Source organism: Macaca fascicularis, chromosome 5 (genome assembly GCF_037993035.2).
Source record: "Macaca fascicularis isolate 582-1 chromosome 5, T2T-MFA8v1.1".
In the NCBI taxonomy this organism is placed as follows: Eukaryota; Metazoa; Chordata; class Mammalia; order Primates; family Cercopithecidae; genus Macaca; species Macaca fascicularis.
Window position 1 is genome coordinate 25,716,486 of NC_088379.1, and position 19,339 is coordinate 25,735,824.

General features: G+C 38.3%; 1 protein-coding gene across 12 annotated transcripts in view; it reads left to right on the forward strand.

The window, feature by feature from the left end:
* The first annotated feature begins 5,187 nt into the window (after nucleotides 1–5,187).
* TBC1D19 (TBC1 domain family member 19) overlaps nucleotides 5,188–19,339 on the forward strand; it is a 146,951-nt gene continuing 132,799 nt past the window's right edge. For all 12 annotated transcript variants that reach the window (XR_012434766.1, XR_012434768.1, XR_012434767.1 and 9 more), the window contains exon 1: nucleotides 5,188–5,396. Coding sequence is in view for 7 of the 12 variants with exons in the window: in XM_005554634.4 (XP_005554691.1) it covers nucleotides 5,298–5,396 (99 nt within the window). In the remaining 5 variants the exon portion in view is untranslated. The remainder of the gene's footprint in view (nucleotides 5,397–19,339) is intronic.

Sequence of the window (19,339 nt, forward strand, 5' to 3'; positions counted from 1 at the left end):
TGGCCCAAATATCATTCACAGGGGTTCATATCCCAGCACCACTCTCACATGGAAGTCATTTTGGACATCATGGCAGAAGCAACCAGACATTCTTCTACTCCTTCATCTCGCTTTCAGGATTGAGGATGAAACACCAGATCAACTCTTGCCCGACTTTCTTGTAACTAGGGATGATCATGTGACAAATCTTCAGGCAGTAAGATATATGGGGAAGTCTTCCTGGGAGCTTCTTGGAAAAATAGTCTTTACTCAAACAGAAATGTATACATAGTCATTGAGAACTTTTAAAATTTTTCTCCCTTCTTTCCTGCCTTTCTTTTATTTTTAATTTTACTTTAAGCTCCAGGATACCTGTGCAGAATGTGCACGTTTGTTACATAGGTATACATGTGCCATGGTGGTTTGCTGCACCTATCAACCCATCATCTAGGTTTTAAGCCCTGCATGCATTAGGTATTTGTCCTAATGCTCTCCCTTCCCTAACCCCCACCCCACAACAGGCCCCAATGTGTGTTGTTCCCCTCGCTGTGTCCATGTGTTCTCATTGTTCAACTCCGACTTATGAGTAAGAACTTGAGGTGTTTGGTTTTCTGTTCCTGTGTTAGTTTGCTGAGAATGATGGCTTCCAACTTCATCTTCTTTCCTGCCTTTCAAGACAGAGGTAGGACAGATACTTGAAACTACAGCAGCTATCTGGAGACTGTGGCCATAAGCCAGGGAGGGAAAGTCAATACGCTAAGGGTGGTAAAATGGAAAAGATGGAAAATGCTTAGAAACTTGACATTTGTGAGACACTGAACCAACCTTGGGACTCTCCTCCAGACTTGTTGGTAATAATAGAGATCTTATTATTTAAACCACAGTTAGGTTTTCTCCTGTAAGTTTTCCCTTTTGCATAGGGTCAACACGGTCCCTGAGATTACTCATAGAGCCAGTAGCCCAGTCCTCTCCATTGACATAAAATTGTCTGGGACCACAGGAATGGAAGATGGTAAAGTGGAGGAGGATAGCATAGTCTGATGCTCAGTCTAGACTCAGAAACGAGGTATGACTGCCTTTGTAATGAGAGGTGGCAATCAGAAGCAGAAGTGGCTTCTTTTCCCCCCCCCATGAAGGTCTTTGTGAACCTTGGGGTTTAAACATCTTTGGTGCTTTGTTAGCACCCAGAAAACCACCCTGGACAGTGGCTTGAGGGCATCAGACATCACCAAGGCATGCAGAGCAGAAGATCATGAGCCAATTTCTTTTTAAGCACACATGTATTACTTCCTGAGGACTCCTGGAAGTAATGTGAAGAGACTCTGAAGAGGGGCCTGGGGTCCTGTGCCAGCACATGGGGCTAACTATCCAGTGACAGGTAATTGACATCAATATGACCTCATTTGTTCCCAGAGACAGTGAGGCCTGTGACATGTGTGATGCACACAACATGCATCATGATTTTTATTTATTCGAAGTTCCTGACAACATACAGTTGAATGTATTCTGCAGACATGGCATGTTAAAAGCAGTCTCTTTCTAAAACAACAGTGGAAAGTATTTTTCACTGTAGATGGTACAGTTTATACAAGCCACTCTCGTGTGAATACAGTAAATATAAGTTTCAGTATACCCTTGAGGGTTGTTTCAATTTTGAGTTAGGCTGGCAGGTTGTTTTCGACATGTTCCACAACCTTGTCATGTGATACCACTAGTTAGTGGTTTTCAAATGCATCGTCTGCCCTTCCCCAGTAAAATCTGACACAGCATTATATGAAGAATAGGTCAAACCAAGCAGGTATGAGAAAGGCAGGGTTGGGACCAGAGCCCTACACATGTTGATTCAGAAGTACCTCTGTCCTAAATTTGAGAGAATTTTGAGATTTCCCTCTGCATCTATTTTAGTTTTGTCTCTGTTTATATAGTTTTAAGTACTCAGATAAAATTGCACCCCCTCTTGCTATTCATCTGTTAGTCACTCTGAAATGTCAAAAATAGAGGGTTTTCCCATTCTCTGCCCACCTTGGGTACAGTAAGGATTTTCTTTATTTATTATTATTTTTTTTAAACTTTTTTTTTAGTTTTATTTTTTTCTTTTTGAGACGGAGTCTCGCTCTGTCGCCCAGGCTGGAGTGCAGTGGCCAGATCTCAGCTCACTGCAAGCTCCGCCTCCCGGGTTGATGCCATTCTCCTGCCTCAGCCTCCCGAGTAGCTGGGACTACAGGCGCCCGCCACCTCGCCCGGCTAGTTTTTTTGTATTTTTTAGTAGAGACGGGGTTTCACCGTGTTAGCCAGGATGGATTCTCTTTTTTAAAAAAATTATTTATTATACTTCAAGTTCTGGGATACATGTGCAGAACATGGTAGGTTTGTTACATAGGTATACATGTACCATGGTGGTTTGCTGCACCCATCAACCTGTCATCTAGGTTTTAAGCCCTGCATGCATTAGGTATTTGTCCTAATCCTCTCCCTCCCCTTGCCCCCGCACCCCCAACAGGCCCTGGTGTGTGATATTCCCTTCCCTGTGTCCATGTGTTCTCATGGTTCGACTCCCACTTATGAGTGAGAACATGCGGTGTTTGGTTTTCTGTTCCTGTGTTAGTTTGCTGAGAATGATATGATAGTTTCCAGCTTCATCCATGTCCCTGCAAAGGCCATGAACTCATTCTTTTTTATGGCTGCATAGTATTTCACGGTGTATATGTGCCACCAGATTTTCAAGGCCAAGTTCTGCCTTGTGGGATGGAGATGGTAATCTGTACCTTCAGTTTCTTGTGAGACAATGACTTTAAAGTAATAAAATTTCCAGACACACAGGCGGGAGATTGAAGTAGTCTATCTACCACTATAACTCTGTATAGCAGTCACATCATTCCTTTGGGACTGAAATTCCTTGCGAGAAAGAACCATTTCTTACTCATCTTTGTATTCCTTGCCATTTCTTGCCTAGAGCAGGTGTTCTGAAAAGTTTTGCTAAATCGAATTGGAAATAGAGAACAGAGGGCATTCTGTAATTAAATTATACTCTGACACATCTGCTTCTATATGTAAAAAGCAATTTAAAAATATTAGGATTAAGGGTTTTTTTTTTTTTTTTTTTTTTTTTTTGCTTGGACATGCTTTCAAAATAAAATCCAAACTTTGTAATTGTTGTTTTACGCTTGTAATTGTTCTTTTCTTTAACAAAATTATTTAAGTCTCCATCTGTGCAAGGAATTGTTCTAGGCACTTTCACATATGTTGCTATGTTTATTTAGTTACTTTCCATTCCCTTGTCAATAGTACTGGGCATTAGTTTTATTTAATTATCACTGTTTCAATATTTAATTTATTAATATATATTAAGAGTCTAATACTTGTAACATTTGTTCCTCATACTATCTCCTTAGTTGGGTATTTTATACTCTTGATACAGAGAAGACAATGAAACTCTGACGGGGAAAGAGACTCATGCAATCCCAGGGTACATACTAGGAAGGAAGCCAGAATGTTTTATGACTCTAGGCACTATTTATGCCTTTTCTTCTGCTCTTCAGCTTCATCTTTCCCTTCAATGCTCTACTAATCTTTTCAGTTGAAGCATCTTTATCTCTTTGGCAACTAATCACTCCACTTCTTTCAATCTCAAAGGAACTGTTATGGTAGCGCTCTCTCTCCTCTCTCTGTCTCTCTCTCTCTCTGTTCAAAGTGAGATTTGCGGTGGGAATTCATGGATGGGTGGAGTGTTGAGACGGAAGGACTATAAAGAGTTGACAATATCTACTTATCTGCAGCTTTGAGAAATTCTGAGTTGTGAGAGAATGCTTTATAGAGAAACTGCATTTTAGAGAGTCTGTTATTAATTGCCTTTAAGTGCTTTGTTTCTTTCCTGCCTGCCATTTTCTAAACTTGGTTTGATAAACCAACTTTACCAAGCGAGTTATTTAGAATTTGTACTTATCATCCCAGTATTCTGGATGGTGGTGTTATAAATGTCAGAGTGTTGCGCATAGAGGCTCAAGTCCAGTCGCTTTTATTTCGTATTATTTCCTGCTTTAGTCCTTTGCTATTCAGAATGCAGTCTTTGGACCATCGGTATCACAATCTGATGGGACTTGTCAGAAATGCAGTTTACCGGTTCTCACCAGAGACCTATTGAATTAGAACCTGCATTTGATTGAACGAGATCTCTTTTGTTTCTAGTTAGTCTAGAGTAGCTTTTGCAGCAATCTCAGTCTGTTTTCTTAAAATCCTACTTTTGCTTTGCTTACAATATGCATATACACATTTGAACTTAATTTTGATTATTTTTGTGAGGTTATTCTAATGTGTGTATTATTCACTAGGGCTTTTTTGGGGGGAGGGGAGGTGCAGTTGGCCTTTGGGGATGTCATTCAATAATTTAAATCAGTTACTTTTAGTTCTGCTAAAAATCTTTTGTGCATTTCCTTGAAGGCAAGAACCATATTTTATTAAACCTTTGTGCCCACACAGTCCCTTTTATGTAAACGTTCTATAAGTTGAAAGCTGAATGAATTATGAAAAATGCTTGAATAAATGAATATATGGAAGAGGATGAATCTAGATGGTAAGACTGAGACAATGTCTTATTCATCCTTGAATTCCTAATGCTTTGCAGAAAACCTACCAAGAATGCCTGTTGGTTAATTTGTAGCTGTTAGATGAGACTAGATTGTCTACTTATTCCTGGTGTAAGACTCTAGAGAACAGAAACGAGAGAAAATGAAGTAAAATGGAGTGCTATGTACAGTGCTAGGCACCTTCAGGATTTTTACCTCAGCAAATCACAACATCCTGCAAACTGGGTGTTATTTTACAGAGGCGGAAACTGTAACACGTTCACGCAGCTCGTGTCAGAGCCTAACAATTCTTGGTTGTAATTCGCAGTATCATTGCGTGCCACAGTCCTGTTTGTGCAGAAATTGAGAGGTGGAAGAAAATGATCCTTTATATAGTAAAATGCACAATTCTCCGTGTCCCCCTTGTGCATCAGAGGCGCTGTGGCTCCGAAGGAATGAGCTTTCCTGCCTTTCAACATAGACAAAATAGACAAGGCAGGAACAATGGTGTGAAAAGCGTCCTCCCCGCCCCGGTCTTTTTCCGCAGGCGGAACGCAGATGCTGGGGCCTTCAGGCGCTGAGGGGACCAGAGAGGGACGGACACACGGCTCGTCAGTTGCCTGGTAACGCCCGCTGGAGGAGTCCCAGTGTAATAAGGTCCCGGAGAAGTGTCACTGGCCCTGAGTGGGACCCGGTAGCCCGTTCGCTCCGCGCCGGCGGCCTGTCCCCGCGGCTTGGCGGGCTAGGGCAGGGGAAATGTTGCAGGAGGAGTCGGACCTCTCTCTCATTATTGCCCAGATAGTCCAAAAGCTCAAGGGCTCCAATTTGTACTCTCAGCTGGAACGGCAGGCCTGGGTAAGTGAGGCCGAGTGGGAAGGGATGGAGACGGGCGGGGCCGCAGCGGTGTCTCTTCTTCACCCTCCTCACCCAAGCCAGAGCTCGCCTCTGACCTCTCCAGCTCCGCTCTGGTGCTCAAAAAACAAACAGACAAAAAAACAAAAACAAAACAAAACAAACAAAAAACCCCCCCACCTCCCTGTCTGATGCAAGCTCTGCTGCCTCAGCCCCAGGCATAGTTAATAGATTTATAAAGGAGGGTGGGGCGCATCACACCTTTTTTCAGACCAGAGAAGCGCTTGGTTTACCAACTCATTTATCTATTCTTGCAGTCATTTACAGGGTCTATTTTTTTTAAGCTGCTGGACTCACTGAAGGTAGCTTGGACCACGCCTTCCCTCACTTTTTTCCGTCCTGTGGGGGGACTTGGGTCCCCAGGTACCTTTCTGCCTTGTGGTCAATATATCACTTTCTTGCACTTTACCCTCCCTGCAATGATTCCTCGTCTATCCGTCCACCACCTAGCATTTTTTTGGATATTTTATAACATGCTAGGCACTGAGGATGCACAGATTGATCGAGATCTTTACCTTTTTTGTGACTCACATGAATGAAATCATACAGTTTGTACATTTTGTGCCTGCTTTCTGGCATTTAACACAATGCTTTTGAGATTCATCCATTTTGTTGGTATTTCAGTAGTTCTGTTCCTTTTTATTGCTGAGTAATATTTCAGTGAATGTACAATGGTTTGTTTATCCATTATTGTGTGAAGGGCATTTGGACTGCGTTCTGTTTTTAGAGATTATAAGTGAAGCTGCTATATACATTCTAGTATACGATTTTGCTTGGATATTTGTTTCTTTTTTTCTTGGATAAATACCTAGGGTTGGAATTGCTGAGTTGTATGGTAAGTGTAATGTTTAATTCTATGAGAAACGGTCACACTTTTCCAAAGTGGCTGTATCATTTTCCATTCCCACTAGCAGTTCTGAGAGTTCCAGTTGTTTTGCATCCTTGATAGCACTTGATGTTGCCAGTCTTTTATTTATTTTTATTAATTAATTATACTTCTCTAGTAGAAGTGTAATAGTATCTTATTGTAGCTTTTATTGCATTTCCCTAATGACTAATTATGTTAAGCATTTTCTCATGTGCTTATGTATTTTTTGGTGAGGTACTCTGTTCAAATCTTCTTCCCATTAAAAAAAAATCATATTGTTTGTCTTCTTATTGTTGAGTTGTAAGGATTCTTTCTTTATGATGTAAGTCTTTATTAGATATGCGTCTTGCAAATATTTCCTCCCAGTCTGTCGTTATTATTTTCTTTTTTTGGAGATGGAGTCTCCCTCTGCACCCAGGCTGGAGTGGTATTTCTTGGCTCACTGCAACCTCTGCCTCCTGAATAGCTGGGGTTACAGGCATCCACCACCACGCCCAGCTAATTTTTTGTATTTTCAGTAGAGACGGGGTTTCACCATATTGGCCAGGCTGGTCTCGAACTCCTGATCTTAAGTGATCTGCCTGACTCTGGCTCCCAAAGTGCTAGGATTACAGACATGAGCCACCGCGCCCTGCCCAGTCTGTGGATTATCTTTTCATTTTCTTAACTGGGTCTTTGAAAGGGAAAAACGCTTAATTTTGGTGACATAAATTTTTATCAATTGTTTTATGATTTGTGTTTTTTGTTCCCTACCTAAGTGTTTGCCTAACTCAAGGTCTTAAAAAAGTTTCTACTATGTTTGTTTGTTCTAGAAGTTTTATAGTTTTAGCTTCTACATTTAGGTCTGTGATTCATTTTGAGTTAGTTATTGTATATGGTGCAAGGTAAGCCTTTTTTTTTTTTTTTTTTTTTTTTTTGCATGTGGATATCCAGTATTTCCATTACTGATTTGTTGAAAAACCTATCCTAAGCATACACAGGTAGAAAGTGCTGGAGTCAGAATTGCACAGTGAGGAGTAGTACCTCAATCAATTAGGGCAAATCAACTGAAACTAGAGGACCAATTAATGAATTGCTTGGGAGGGAGGGATCAAGGCTATCAGGGAGATCTTTCTGGGAAGATTATTGTTTAAAGTTGTGAAGGAGCAGGGCAGGAACAGGACCGGAGGTAGAGGAGAACATTGCCTACAGCCCTTGTCCTGCACCCAGAGGCTAAAGGGGTGGCGATCAATTTGGAGGGATTAGAGCAGTGCTTGTGGGGTACAGAGGAGGAATGAAGACTGAAGAGTTACGTGGTTGTTATCCAAAAGGGACAGGTCTGCTAATTTCCTTGGCACCTTTGTCGAAAATCAATTACACACACACACACACACACACACACACACACACACACAGACAGACACACACACAATTTCTGGCTCTCTATTTTGTTCCATTGATCTATTTGTTCATCATACAATACCACACTATCTTGCTTTTTGTAACTTTATAGTAAGCTTTGAGATCAAAGTCCTCCAAATTTGTTCCTTTTTTTCCCAAAATTATTTTGGCTATTCTAGGTCCTTTGCTTTGCTATATAAATTTTAGAATCTGCTTACAAATTACTACAAAAATTGTTGAAAATTGGATTGGGATTATGTTGAATCTGTAGATCAATTTGGGGAGAATCGAGATTTTAGCAATATTAAATTTCCTGGCCCATGGACATGGTTTGTCTTTTCATTTATTAATATTGTTTTTATTTTCTCTTGTCAGTGTTTTGTAGTTTCAGCACAGAAATATTGTACACTCTTTGTTAAGATTTTTCCCTTAAGTATTTCATGGTTTTTGCTGCTATTATAAATGGCGACTTAAGTTTTAATTGTTTATTATTAACATACAGAAATGCAATTGATATTGATCTATTTACTATGTATCCTGAGAACTTGCTAAACTTATGTATTGGTTATAGTACGTTTTCTTAGATTACTTAAGATTTTCCAGGTACATGTATCATAATGAACTAAAGACAGTTTTACTTTTTCCTTTCCAATCTGTGTGCCTTTTATTTCTTTTTCTTGACTTATTGTACTGGATAATGCCTCCAGTGCAATGTTTTGCAGATGCTTTTTATTTTTCAGGTTGAGGAAGCTCTATTCTATCCCTAGTTTTCTGAGGGTTTTATCATGAATGGATGTTGAACTTTGTTAAATACTTTTTTTATATCTGTCGATATGTCCATATTATTTTTCCTGCTCATGTTGATAGGATGAGTAATACTGATTGGTTTTGAATGTTGCACCAATTTTGCATTCCTGAGATAAATTCCACTTGGTTATGATGCATTATCCTTTTTATATATTTCTTGACTCAATTTGCTAACATTTTGCTGAAATTTTGTAACTGTATTTATGAAAGATACTGGTTTGTGGCTGGGCACGGTGGCTCATGCCTGTAATCCCAGCACTTTGGGAGGCCAAGGTGGGCAGATGCTTGAGCTCATGAGTTTGAGACCAGCCTGGGCAACATGGCAAAACCCTATCTCTAAAAAAAATACAAAAATTAGCCGGTGTGGCAATGCACACCTGTAGTCCCAGCTACTTGAGAGGTTGAGTTGGGAGGATGGCCTGAACCTGGGTGGCAGAGGTTGCAGTGAGCAGATTGCACCACTGCACTCCAGCCTGGGTGATAGAGCCAGACCTTGTCTCAAAAAAAAAAAAAAAAGATATTTCTTTGTAGTTTTTTTTTTTTTTTTTTTTTTTTCTTGTAACACTTTGTCTGCTTGTCTGCTTTCGATATCAGGTAATGATGATCTTATAAAATGAGTTGGGAAGTGTTCCTTATTTTCTGGAAGAATTTATGTAGAATTAATATTATTTTCTCTTTAAATATGTGGTAGAGTTCCCAGCAAAGTCACTGGTGCCTAGAGTTTTCTTTATGGACACATTTTTAATTAAAAAAATTCAATTAAAAATATATGCAGGCCATTCAGGTTATCTATTTCTTCTTCTGTAAGCTTTTGTAGTTTTTATGTTTCAAGAAGTTGCTGCACTTAATCTATTTTAACAAATTTACTGGTATAAAATTGTCTATGTGATCCCCTTATAGTCCTTTTAGTGTCTGTAGGATTTGTAGTGATAACCCCTCTTTCATTCCTTATATTGTAATGTGTGTTCTTTTTTTTTTTTTTTTTTGAGATGGAATCTCGCTCTGTCGCCCAGGGTGGAGTGCAGTAGTGTGAGATTGGCTCACTGCAAGCTCCACCTCCTGGGTTCACACCATTCTCCTGCCTGAGCCTCCTGAGTAGGTGGGACTACAGGCACCTGCCACCATGCCCAGCTAATTTTTTGTATTTTTAGTAGAGACGGGGTTTCACCATGTTAGCCAGGATGGTCTCGATCTCCTGACCTCCTTGATCTGCCCGCCTCGGCCTCCGAAAGTGCTGAGATTACAGGCGTGAGCCACGGGGTGCCTGGCCATGTGTTCTTTTTTCCCTAATTAATCTGGCTAGAGATTTATCAATTAATACTTTCAAAGAAGAAGCTCTTGGTTTTTCTGTTTTCAGTTGCTCTGATTTTTTTCCTTTATTATTTTTGTCTGCTTGCTTTTGATTTAATTTGCATGTTTTAAGCTATTTAGATGAAATTTAGATTTTTGATTTGAGATCTTTATTCTCTTCTAATTAATGCTGTAAATTTCTTTCTGTGTACTGGTTTATCTGTGTCTATAAATTAGTATATAGTTTATTGCCATTTTCACCCAATTAAAAATTTTAAAAAATTCTCTTGTGATTTTATGGGTTCTAATAACCCATGGGTTTTTTATAAATGCGTTCTTTACCAGTATCTTTCTTTGATTGATTTCTAGTTTAATTCTCTTATGGTCAAGAATAAAGTATGTATGATTTTAGCTCTTTTAAACTTACTTACTTTTAGGATCCAGGATATGTTTTACCTTATTTGTTTCGTATGTACTTGAAAAGCATGCTTATTCTGCTGTTTCTGTTCCGTAATTTTCAATTAGGTCTAGTAGACAATTTTGTTTCAGTATTCTATATCCTTACTGAGTGTAGGGGCTTCAGTCAATATAGACAAGGCTCAAGCTGGGTTTGGGTTTTGTTATTCTTGTCATTACCTTCACTATATCACAGGCTTCAGATTCCTTTAAAACTAGTGGTAGTTAGGAGGCTGAGGTGGGCAAATCACTTAAGGTCAGGAGTTTGAGACCAACCTGGCCAACATGATGAAACCCTGTCTCTACTAGAAATACAAAAATTAGCCAGGGGTGGTGGTGCATGCCTGTAATCCCAGCTACTTGGGAAGCTGAGGCAGAAGAATTGCTTGAACCCGAGAGGTGGAGGTTGCAGTGAGCTGAGATCGTTCCACTGCCCTCCAGCCTAGGGGACAGAGCGAGACTCCATCTCAAAAAAACAAACAACAACAACAGCAACAACAAGAAAACCCAGTAGCAGACTGCTGTTACTTTGTGCTTGGCATAGATCTTAGGGTACTACAGAGTTTTTCTTATTGTTTCTACTACATCCTTGACTTTCTTCAGTCTCTCCTTGCCTGTTCCTCAGGGGGAGATCTCTCTCTGTGCTCTTGTCCCCAGCAGAAGTCTGTTGTTTGTTATTCAGTCCTGGGCTCACAGCAGGTGCAGGAGTCATCTGTTCTTCTGACTCAGTCCATGTGCTTTATCCTTGGGTATGGAGCTTTCCCAGCTTTGGCATGCTCCATCCCCTTATCCCTTTGGCAGCCCAGTTCTGCCTTGTATCTGTGGTAAGTATTGAGTGAAAGACCCATACCTGCTCTGCCCTAGTGCTAGTTTACCTCTGCTTTGTATTGTTGTAGGATCCTAGGCCCAAGAGTTTTCTTATTTTCCTATGAGGTTGAGGGTTTTTGTATCTATCCCACCCCCAAAAGCAATGAATTACTGCCTTGTCTTCAGAATGGGAGGGTTTCTGAACCTTCTCCCGTGTTTTTCGTCCTTTGCTTCAGATGAGAGGAGAGTTTGGCCAAGGTAGCACAGTTTTATGCTTGTCCTGCAGTGGCAGCCTATCTCTTTTTGCACAGCTGTGCCACAGAAGAGTGCTCTTTGTAGCTTTCTGCTCTCAATCTTTTGTGTGGGCATCTGGCATAGACCCATGGAAAAGAGTATGCAAATATGTGTGAATTCCCCTTGCATTTTGGGTTCCCAGTTATTCCAAACTGACACACTAGCCCACATCTTGTCTATAATAGTTAACATTTTAGTTCATTTCTTCTTACTCTCTTGTATAGTAGCTTCCTTTTCTTTCTGTGCTCTACCAAAGGTGAAGTAGTTTGGAATCCCATTTGTCCTTGAAGGAGCTTGTTACTCCTTGGAATTTAATTCACTTGGTTGTCTTATAGCCTCAGTTTCCTGATGGGTTCAAAATGTATGATTTTTGAATATTGTACTGTTTTTCTTATTATTAGGCTGGGGGTGACACTCTTTTGTAGTAGCTTTCTACAGTGGAGCTAACAGAACTCCAAGAAATAGTGTATAAAGAATGATATACTGTCATGAAAACGATTGGTATGTAATTTTCCTTTCTTGTAACCATCTTTGTCAAGTTTTATGTCAAGGTTATGCTGGCCTCATAAAATGAGTAGGGAAATGTTGCCTCCCTTTTAAAATTTCTACTTGCCATAAGAGTGTTATGAGATTTGTTATTTTTTAAATGTTTGGAAGAATTCTTCAACGAAGCCTATGTCTGGAGTTTTCTATTTGAGAATATTTTTAAATTAATAGACTTTACATTTACAGAAAAATTGAGCAGAAAGTACAGTTTCCATTTATCCCTCTCCTTTGCACAGTTCTCATCTATTATTAACAAATATTGCATTAGTGTGATACATTTGTTTCAGTTGAACTAATATTGATACATTATTATTAACTAAAGTTCATGGTTTACATTAAGGTTCACGGTTCACTCTTTGTCTTGCAGGTCTGTTTTTTTTTTTTTTTTGTGAGATGGTGTCTTGCTATGTTTGTCTCACTAGGCTGGTCTCAAGCTCCTGAGCTCAAGGGATCCTTCCGACTCAGTCTCCTAAGTAGCTGGAATTCCAGGTGTTCACACTGTACATGGTTACTATGGGTTTTGACAAATACATGATGTCCTGTATTTATGTATTCACAATTCCAGTATCATACAGAATAGTTTCACTGTTCTAAAAATCCCCTGTGGCTTACCTGGTCATTACTTCCTTCCCCCTGAGACTCTGGCAACCACTTTTTACTGTCTCTATAGTTTTGCTTTTAAGAATATCATATAGTTGGAATTCTATGGTATGTAGTTATTTTACTGGCATCTTTCACTTAGCAATGTTCATTTAGTGTTCCTCTCTGTCTTTTTGTGGCTTGATAGCTGATTTTTTTTTTCTGTTTAGTAATATTTTATTGTATGGATGTACCACAGTTTGTTTATGCATTCACTTATTGATAGACATCTTGGTTGCATACAAATTTTAGCACTTATGAATAAAACTGCTATAGTGAGCTGAGATCGCGCCACTGTGGAACAGGAATTAAAAGAAATTAAAGAATGTGTAAGCAGAAACTCAGTTATATGTAAGAAAACCCAATTCCACCCGAGAAAGACAAAGAGCTGGAGTCCTTTAAAAATTAACTGCCCGTTTTTCTGTGACTAGTGAGCCTTATCTCTCCCTTTCTTGGGCATTGTAAAGACCCTGTTTCTCTAGCTGTGCAGCTGCAAGGTCACTAGACAGATAAACTCAAGCCGTAAAATATGTTTTTCCTTGAAAAGTAAGAAACGATGTAGTGCGTGTCTCAATTAATTGAATAACTGTCTTTGTTTCTTGCTTCTGTTATATGCTTCCACCTGCACAGATCTTCTCCCACCCCATGAAATGCTTAAAAGGTAACTTAACTCTTTGTTCAGGGCTCAGTCCTTTGGATGTTAATCCGACTGGGCTGGTGCACCTAAATAATAAATATCCTCCTCAACCCCTGGGGCTCTCTGATTCCCTAAAAAATCCTGCTACTACAACTGCACTCCAGCCTGGCAAAAGAACGAGACTCTGTCTCAAACAAAACAAAACAGAACAACAACAACAAAGAAAACCTGGTATAAACCTTCATATGTAGGTTTTTGTGTGGACATAAATTTTCAGCTATGTTAGGTAAATACCAAAGAGTGAAACTGATAGATTGTGTGGTAAGAGAGTGGTTAACCATCAGAAACTGACAACCTGTCTTCCAATGAGGCTGTGCCATTTTACATTCCCATCAGCAAGAAATGAGAGTGCTGGTTGCTCCACATCCTCCCCAGCACTTGGTGCTATCACTGTTTTGGATTTTAGCCATCTTAATGTTTGTTGTGATATCTTATTATTTTAATTTGCAATTCCCTAATGACATATGATGTTAAGTATCCTTTTATGTTTATTTGCCATCTGTGTGTCTTCTTTGGTTAGGTGTCTATTCAGATCTTTTGCCCATTTTTTAATTGGGTTGTTTTCTTATTGAGTTTTAAGAATTTTTTTGTATGTTTGGGTATAATTGTTTGCAAATATTTTCTTCCAATCTGTGGCTAGTGTTTTTATTTTCTTCAATATCTTTTTAAGAGCAGAAATTTTAAATGTTAATAAAGTCCAGTTGATCAATTGTTTTCTTTTATGGATTGTGCATTTGGTATTGTGTCTAGAAATTAATAGCTAAACCCTAAGGTCATCTAGATTTTTTCCTATGTTATCTTCTAGACATCTTATATTTCTATGTGTTACATTTAGGTCTATGCTTCATTTGGAGTTAATTTTTGTGAAAGTTCTAAGTCTGTTTCTAGATTCCATTTCTTGTCCCCCACTCCCACCACCCACCATCTCTTTCTCTTCCTCCCTTCTCCTTTGCATGTGGATGTTCCAGTACTATTTCCTGAGAAGACTGTCTTTCATCCTTGAATTGCCTTTATTCCTTTGTCAAAAATGAGTTGGTGATGTTTATGTGGACCTATTTTTAGGTCTCTATTCTGTTCTATTGATCTGTGTGTCTGTTTTTTCACCAATACCACACTGGCTTGATTGCATACCTTTATAAGTCTTGAAGTTGGTGGTGTCAATTCTCCAACTTTGTTGTACTTCAGTATTGTATTAGCAAGATTTTTAATACAGATTTATTTATTTTTAATTTTTCAAAATTTTTTTGAGAGAGAATCTCACTTTGTTGCCCAAGCTGGAGTGCAGTGGCATGATCTCAGTTCACTGCAATCTCCCTCTCCTGGGTTCAAGCGATTCTCCTGCCTCAGCCTCCTGAGTAGCTGGGATTACAGGCGCGTGCTACCACGCCTGGCTAATTTTTGTATTTTTAGTAGATATGGGTTTTTGCCATGTTGGCCAGGCTGGCCTCAAACTCTTGGCCTCATATGACCCATCTGCCTTGTCCTCCCATAGTGCTGGGATTACAGGCATGAGCCACGATGCCCGGCTCATACAGATTTCATTTTGATAGATACAGAAGTATTTGGATTTTCTATGTTTCTATTGTTTGTTCTGATAGGTTGCGTTTTTCAAGGAATTTGTTTTTATTTAAATTGTATAAATTATTGGCCTAAAGTTGTTCATAATAAACCTCTATTTCTTTTTAATATCTGAAAAAAATCTGTTACCATTTCTGATAATGGTAACTAGTGTGTGTGTATGTGTGTGTCTGTGTTTGAACAATTTTGCTAGAGGTTTATTAATTTTATTAGTCTCATCAATGAACCAGTTTTTGGGTTTACTGATTTTCTCTTAATTTCAGATCAGTTCTTTATTATTAATTTCCTCCTGTTTTTTTTTTTTTTTTTTGAGATTGATTTGCTGTTTTTTTTCTAGTTTCTTAAATTGGAAGCTTGTGCCATACATGAAGTCTTTCCTCTTTTATAAAACATGCATGCAAGGTTATAATTTTTCTTCTGAGCACTGCTTTGATGGCATTCCACAGTCCTAATGAGTCATATTTTTATTATTCTTTTGTTTAAAATGTTTTCTAATATCTTCTAAAATTTTTCTAATATTTAACTCAAGGGCTGTTTTGAAGTATATTGCTTAATTTCCAAGCAATTGAGATACTTTAAAAAATATTTTTGTTATTGATTTCTAGGCTGAAGCTTGCTTTGCTAATTTGCTTGATTTGCTAAGGCTTGCTTTATAGCCCAGAATATAGTCAGCTTTGCTGAATGTTCTATGTGACCTCATAAAGAATGTTTATATTGCCATTGTTGGGTTAGATTACCTATATATGTCACTGAGGCCAAGTTGGAAATTATGCTGTTCAGCTCTTCTATAATCTTATTGAATTTTTTTGTTTGTTCCATCAGCTACTAAAATAAATATGTTAAAATCTCCCACTATGATTGTGTATTAGTCTGTTTCTCCTTTTAATTCTTTCAGATTTTTGCTTATGTATTTTAAGGCTATTTTTAGTGGTTATATGTGGATTGATTTTATGATATTTTCCTGTTGGTTTAACCTCTGAATCGTTATGAAGTATCTTTCTTTATCTCTGGTGAGGCTCTTGCCTTAAAGTCTGTTTTGTATGGTGTTACTATGGCTACATCAGGTTTCTTTTGGTTAGCAGTTGCATGGTATGACTTTTTCTATCCTTTTATTTTCACCTTCTTTGTGACTGTATTTAATGTATATCTTGTAAAGACGTCATATAGTTTTCTTAAAAATCCAGACTGACAGCTAGAGTCTTTTTTTTTTTTTTTTTAGTAGAGACGGGGTTTCACCATGTTGACCAGGCAGTCTGGAACTCCTAACCTCAGGTAATCCTCCTGCCTCAGCCTCCCAAAGTGCTGGGATTGTAGGCGTTTGCCACTGCGCCTGGCCTTTGTATTTTTTTAATAGTCTTTTAATTTTATTATTTAGTCTATTTACATTTAATGAATTTACTGATCTATATGGTTTTATAACTCACATTAATATTTGTTTCTTATTTGATCTACTTCATATTGTTTTCTCTCATTTCTGCATTCTTTTGGATTATTGAAATCCTTTATTACATTTTCCTCTTCATTAACTTGCTGTACTCTTCTTTAGGTATCTACACTAGAGTTACAGCACTTATTCCTGATTATAGTTTTACATAAATTATTACTTTTACTATTTTCCTGTAATATAATGCTAGAACTTAGAACAATGTACTCACCCCTTTCTTTGTGTGTTATTTTGCCATGCATTTTAAATCTGTATATACTTTACATTTCATAAGACATTGCTATTTATTGTATTGTAGCATTAATATTTAGTTGATATTAATCATTCTTAATCATATTTTAATCTTTTTTGCCCTCATGAAGAGATGATAGTATTACAAATAAGTATATACAGTCCATACATTCCCTTGTGCAAAGTCTAAGGACCAGATATTAAGGAATTCATATTATTTTTTAAATTATAGAAAGGTAATTCATGCATATTTTGTTATTTAATATCCCTATCAGGATCTGGCAGTACCTTGTAATTGTATACACTAACGTTTCTGCAGCAAAATGCATGAATTTTTACACTATGTATGATAAATGACTAAATATTCTTTTTTTTTTGAGACAGAGTCTTGCTTTGTTGCCCAGGCAGGAGTGCAGTGGCGCCATCTCGGCTCACTGCAAGCTCCACCTCCCGGGTTCATGCCATTCTCCTGCCTCAGCCTCCCCGAGCAGCTGGGACTACAGGCACCCGCCACCATGCCTGGCTAATTTTTTGTATTTTCAGTAGAGACGGGGTTTCACCATGTTAGCCAGGATGGTCTCGACCTCCTGACCTCATGATCCGCCCACCTCGGCCTCCCGAAGTGCTGGGATTACAAGCGTGAGCCACTGCGCCCAGCCCTAAGTATTCTTCTGCCAATTTTGTACCACGTGAGTTCAAGTCAGGACAGATTTTGCCTCTAATTCAGTTTTGAAAAGACTTGGTTTGCAAAGCTTTTCAGGCTTCAGGATTTCAAAAAAGGATTATGGATCTGTACATATAATATCAGGAGGTTAATCCTTGGAGTAATAGAAAGTTGGGCAAGGATAGAAAGAATAGAAAGAAAAAATAGAAAAAATAGAAAATTAGAAAGTTAGAAAATAGACAAAATAGAAAGTTGGGCAAGAACAGAAAGAAGGATAAAGCAGGAGTCAGGAGATGATTACACAAGAAACTCAAAAAGGTATTTGGCTGGTTCTTAAGATAAAATAAGATCTATATTTTATATGTATATGCCTATTTGTAAAATCAATGTAGATTTATTAGACAGATCTATAATATTATAGATTCATACTTTAAAAGAATGTATTTATAGATCTTTTAAAATAACGTAATCTTGGACTTGTAAGAGAATCTGTGATACCAACTTTGCCTTAGTTTATATCCATTAGCACTGACATTTAATAGAAATAACTCTTTAAAGGCAACTTTACAATCAGCTTTAATAATATATTTTTAAACAACTGGTGGTTTGTTACAAGCCTTTTAAAATTTAATCAAGAGGACATTTTCATGCCACCAGCATCTTCTGTACTGCCTTCGTTTTATCTGTTTGGGTATATCCAGAAAGTGCTAGAGCAGTGTTGGCCCAACTTAGTTGGAAATATAAAATCACACAGAATATTTCAAAGCCAAATATAAATGATTTTTAGATTTCCCCACCCCACACCATTAGCTCTTCTTTTAAACGTTGACTGCATTTTAATGTATCCCTTTATATGTTGAAATTTGTTAAAGAGAGTGTGGAATTTTGTGTTCTCTAGAAAAGGGCTATGTTTTTTGTTTTCTGAGGTACTTTATGAATTCAACCTGCATCTTAAAATTGAATTTGCTGGCCAGGTGTGGTGGATCATGCCTGTAATCCTAGCACTTTGGGAGGCCGAGGTGGGCGGGTTGCCTGAGCTCAGGAGTTGGAGGCCAGCCTGGGCAACACAGTGAAACAATGTCTCTACTAAAGTACAGAAGAAATTAGCTGGGTGTGGCGGCGTGTGTCTGTAGTCCCAGCTACTTAGGAGGCTGAGGCAGGAGAATTGCTTGAACCCTTGATTTGTTCAAGGCAGAAGTTGCAGTGAACTGAGATTGCGCCACTGCACTCCAGCCTGGGCGACAGAGCAAGACTGTCTCTACAAAAATAACAAAATAAATAAATAAATAAAAAGAATTTGCTCACTCATCTTCTAGACAATGGAGTGATTAGCACCAGATCAGCCATGTTATTATGTATTATTTGTATTTAAAATGGATGTTGTGTAATACCCCAAATGTTATTTTCATTCCATTAAGTGTTTAATATGTTTTGTTGCTCACATTGTCATTATAAATAATAGAATTGCAAAAGGAAGGAACTTGAAAGAAAATAGGCTTTGAAGAGAGAAGGAATAACGCAACTAATAGGTTGTTGTCATAAGTCAAGAACCCTGATTACATTTGGTGTGAACCAGGGAGTGCTGTCATACTTACCCATATCTACTTCAGCTGCTGTTTGTCCTTTAATCCTGAAAAGTTAAAACAGTAAAGAAATAAATAATGGTATACAGGATTATAAAATAAGAAAGTTCTTGTCTCCATAGAAAATATGTATGTAAGGGATAACAGAAATACTAAAATGTGGGTTTACTTTGTTTAAGTACATCTCTTCATGTTTTATTTCAGCTTTTAGAGGAAACTGAGTTGTTTATAGAAGGTCAGGTAGGGTTGAATTAGGTAAGACCAAGTTGAAATGAAAGGTAGAAAATTGGTTACTAAATGTGAAGTGAAGACTTTCAGGCATAAAGTATACCATGAAAGGAGGCTAAGAATAAAGATACGGATGAATAGGGGACAAGACAGCCAGTGCTGGAAGAGAAGGGGGTCAGCTTGGAGATGTCAGCAAAAGAAAACCAGTGAGGGATCCATCCTCAGGTGAGAGAAACCAGAGCAGGGCTGGAATTATACAGCGCAGATTGAGTATAAGGCATGGTCAGCTTTTGCAGAGCCAGAACTTTCCATTTGAAACTAGATCTTATTCCTGGCTACAATGTGTGTCCACTGGGATGACTAGGATTACAGAA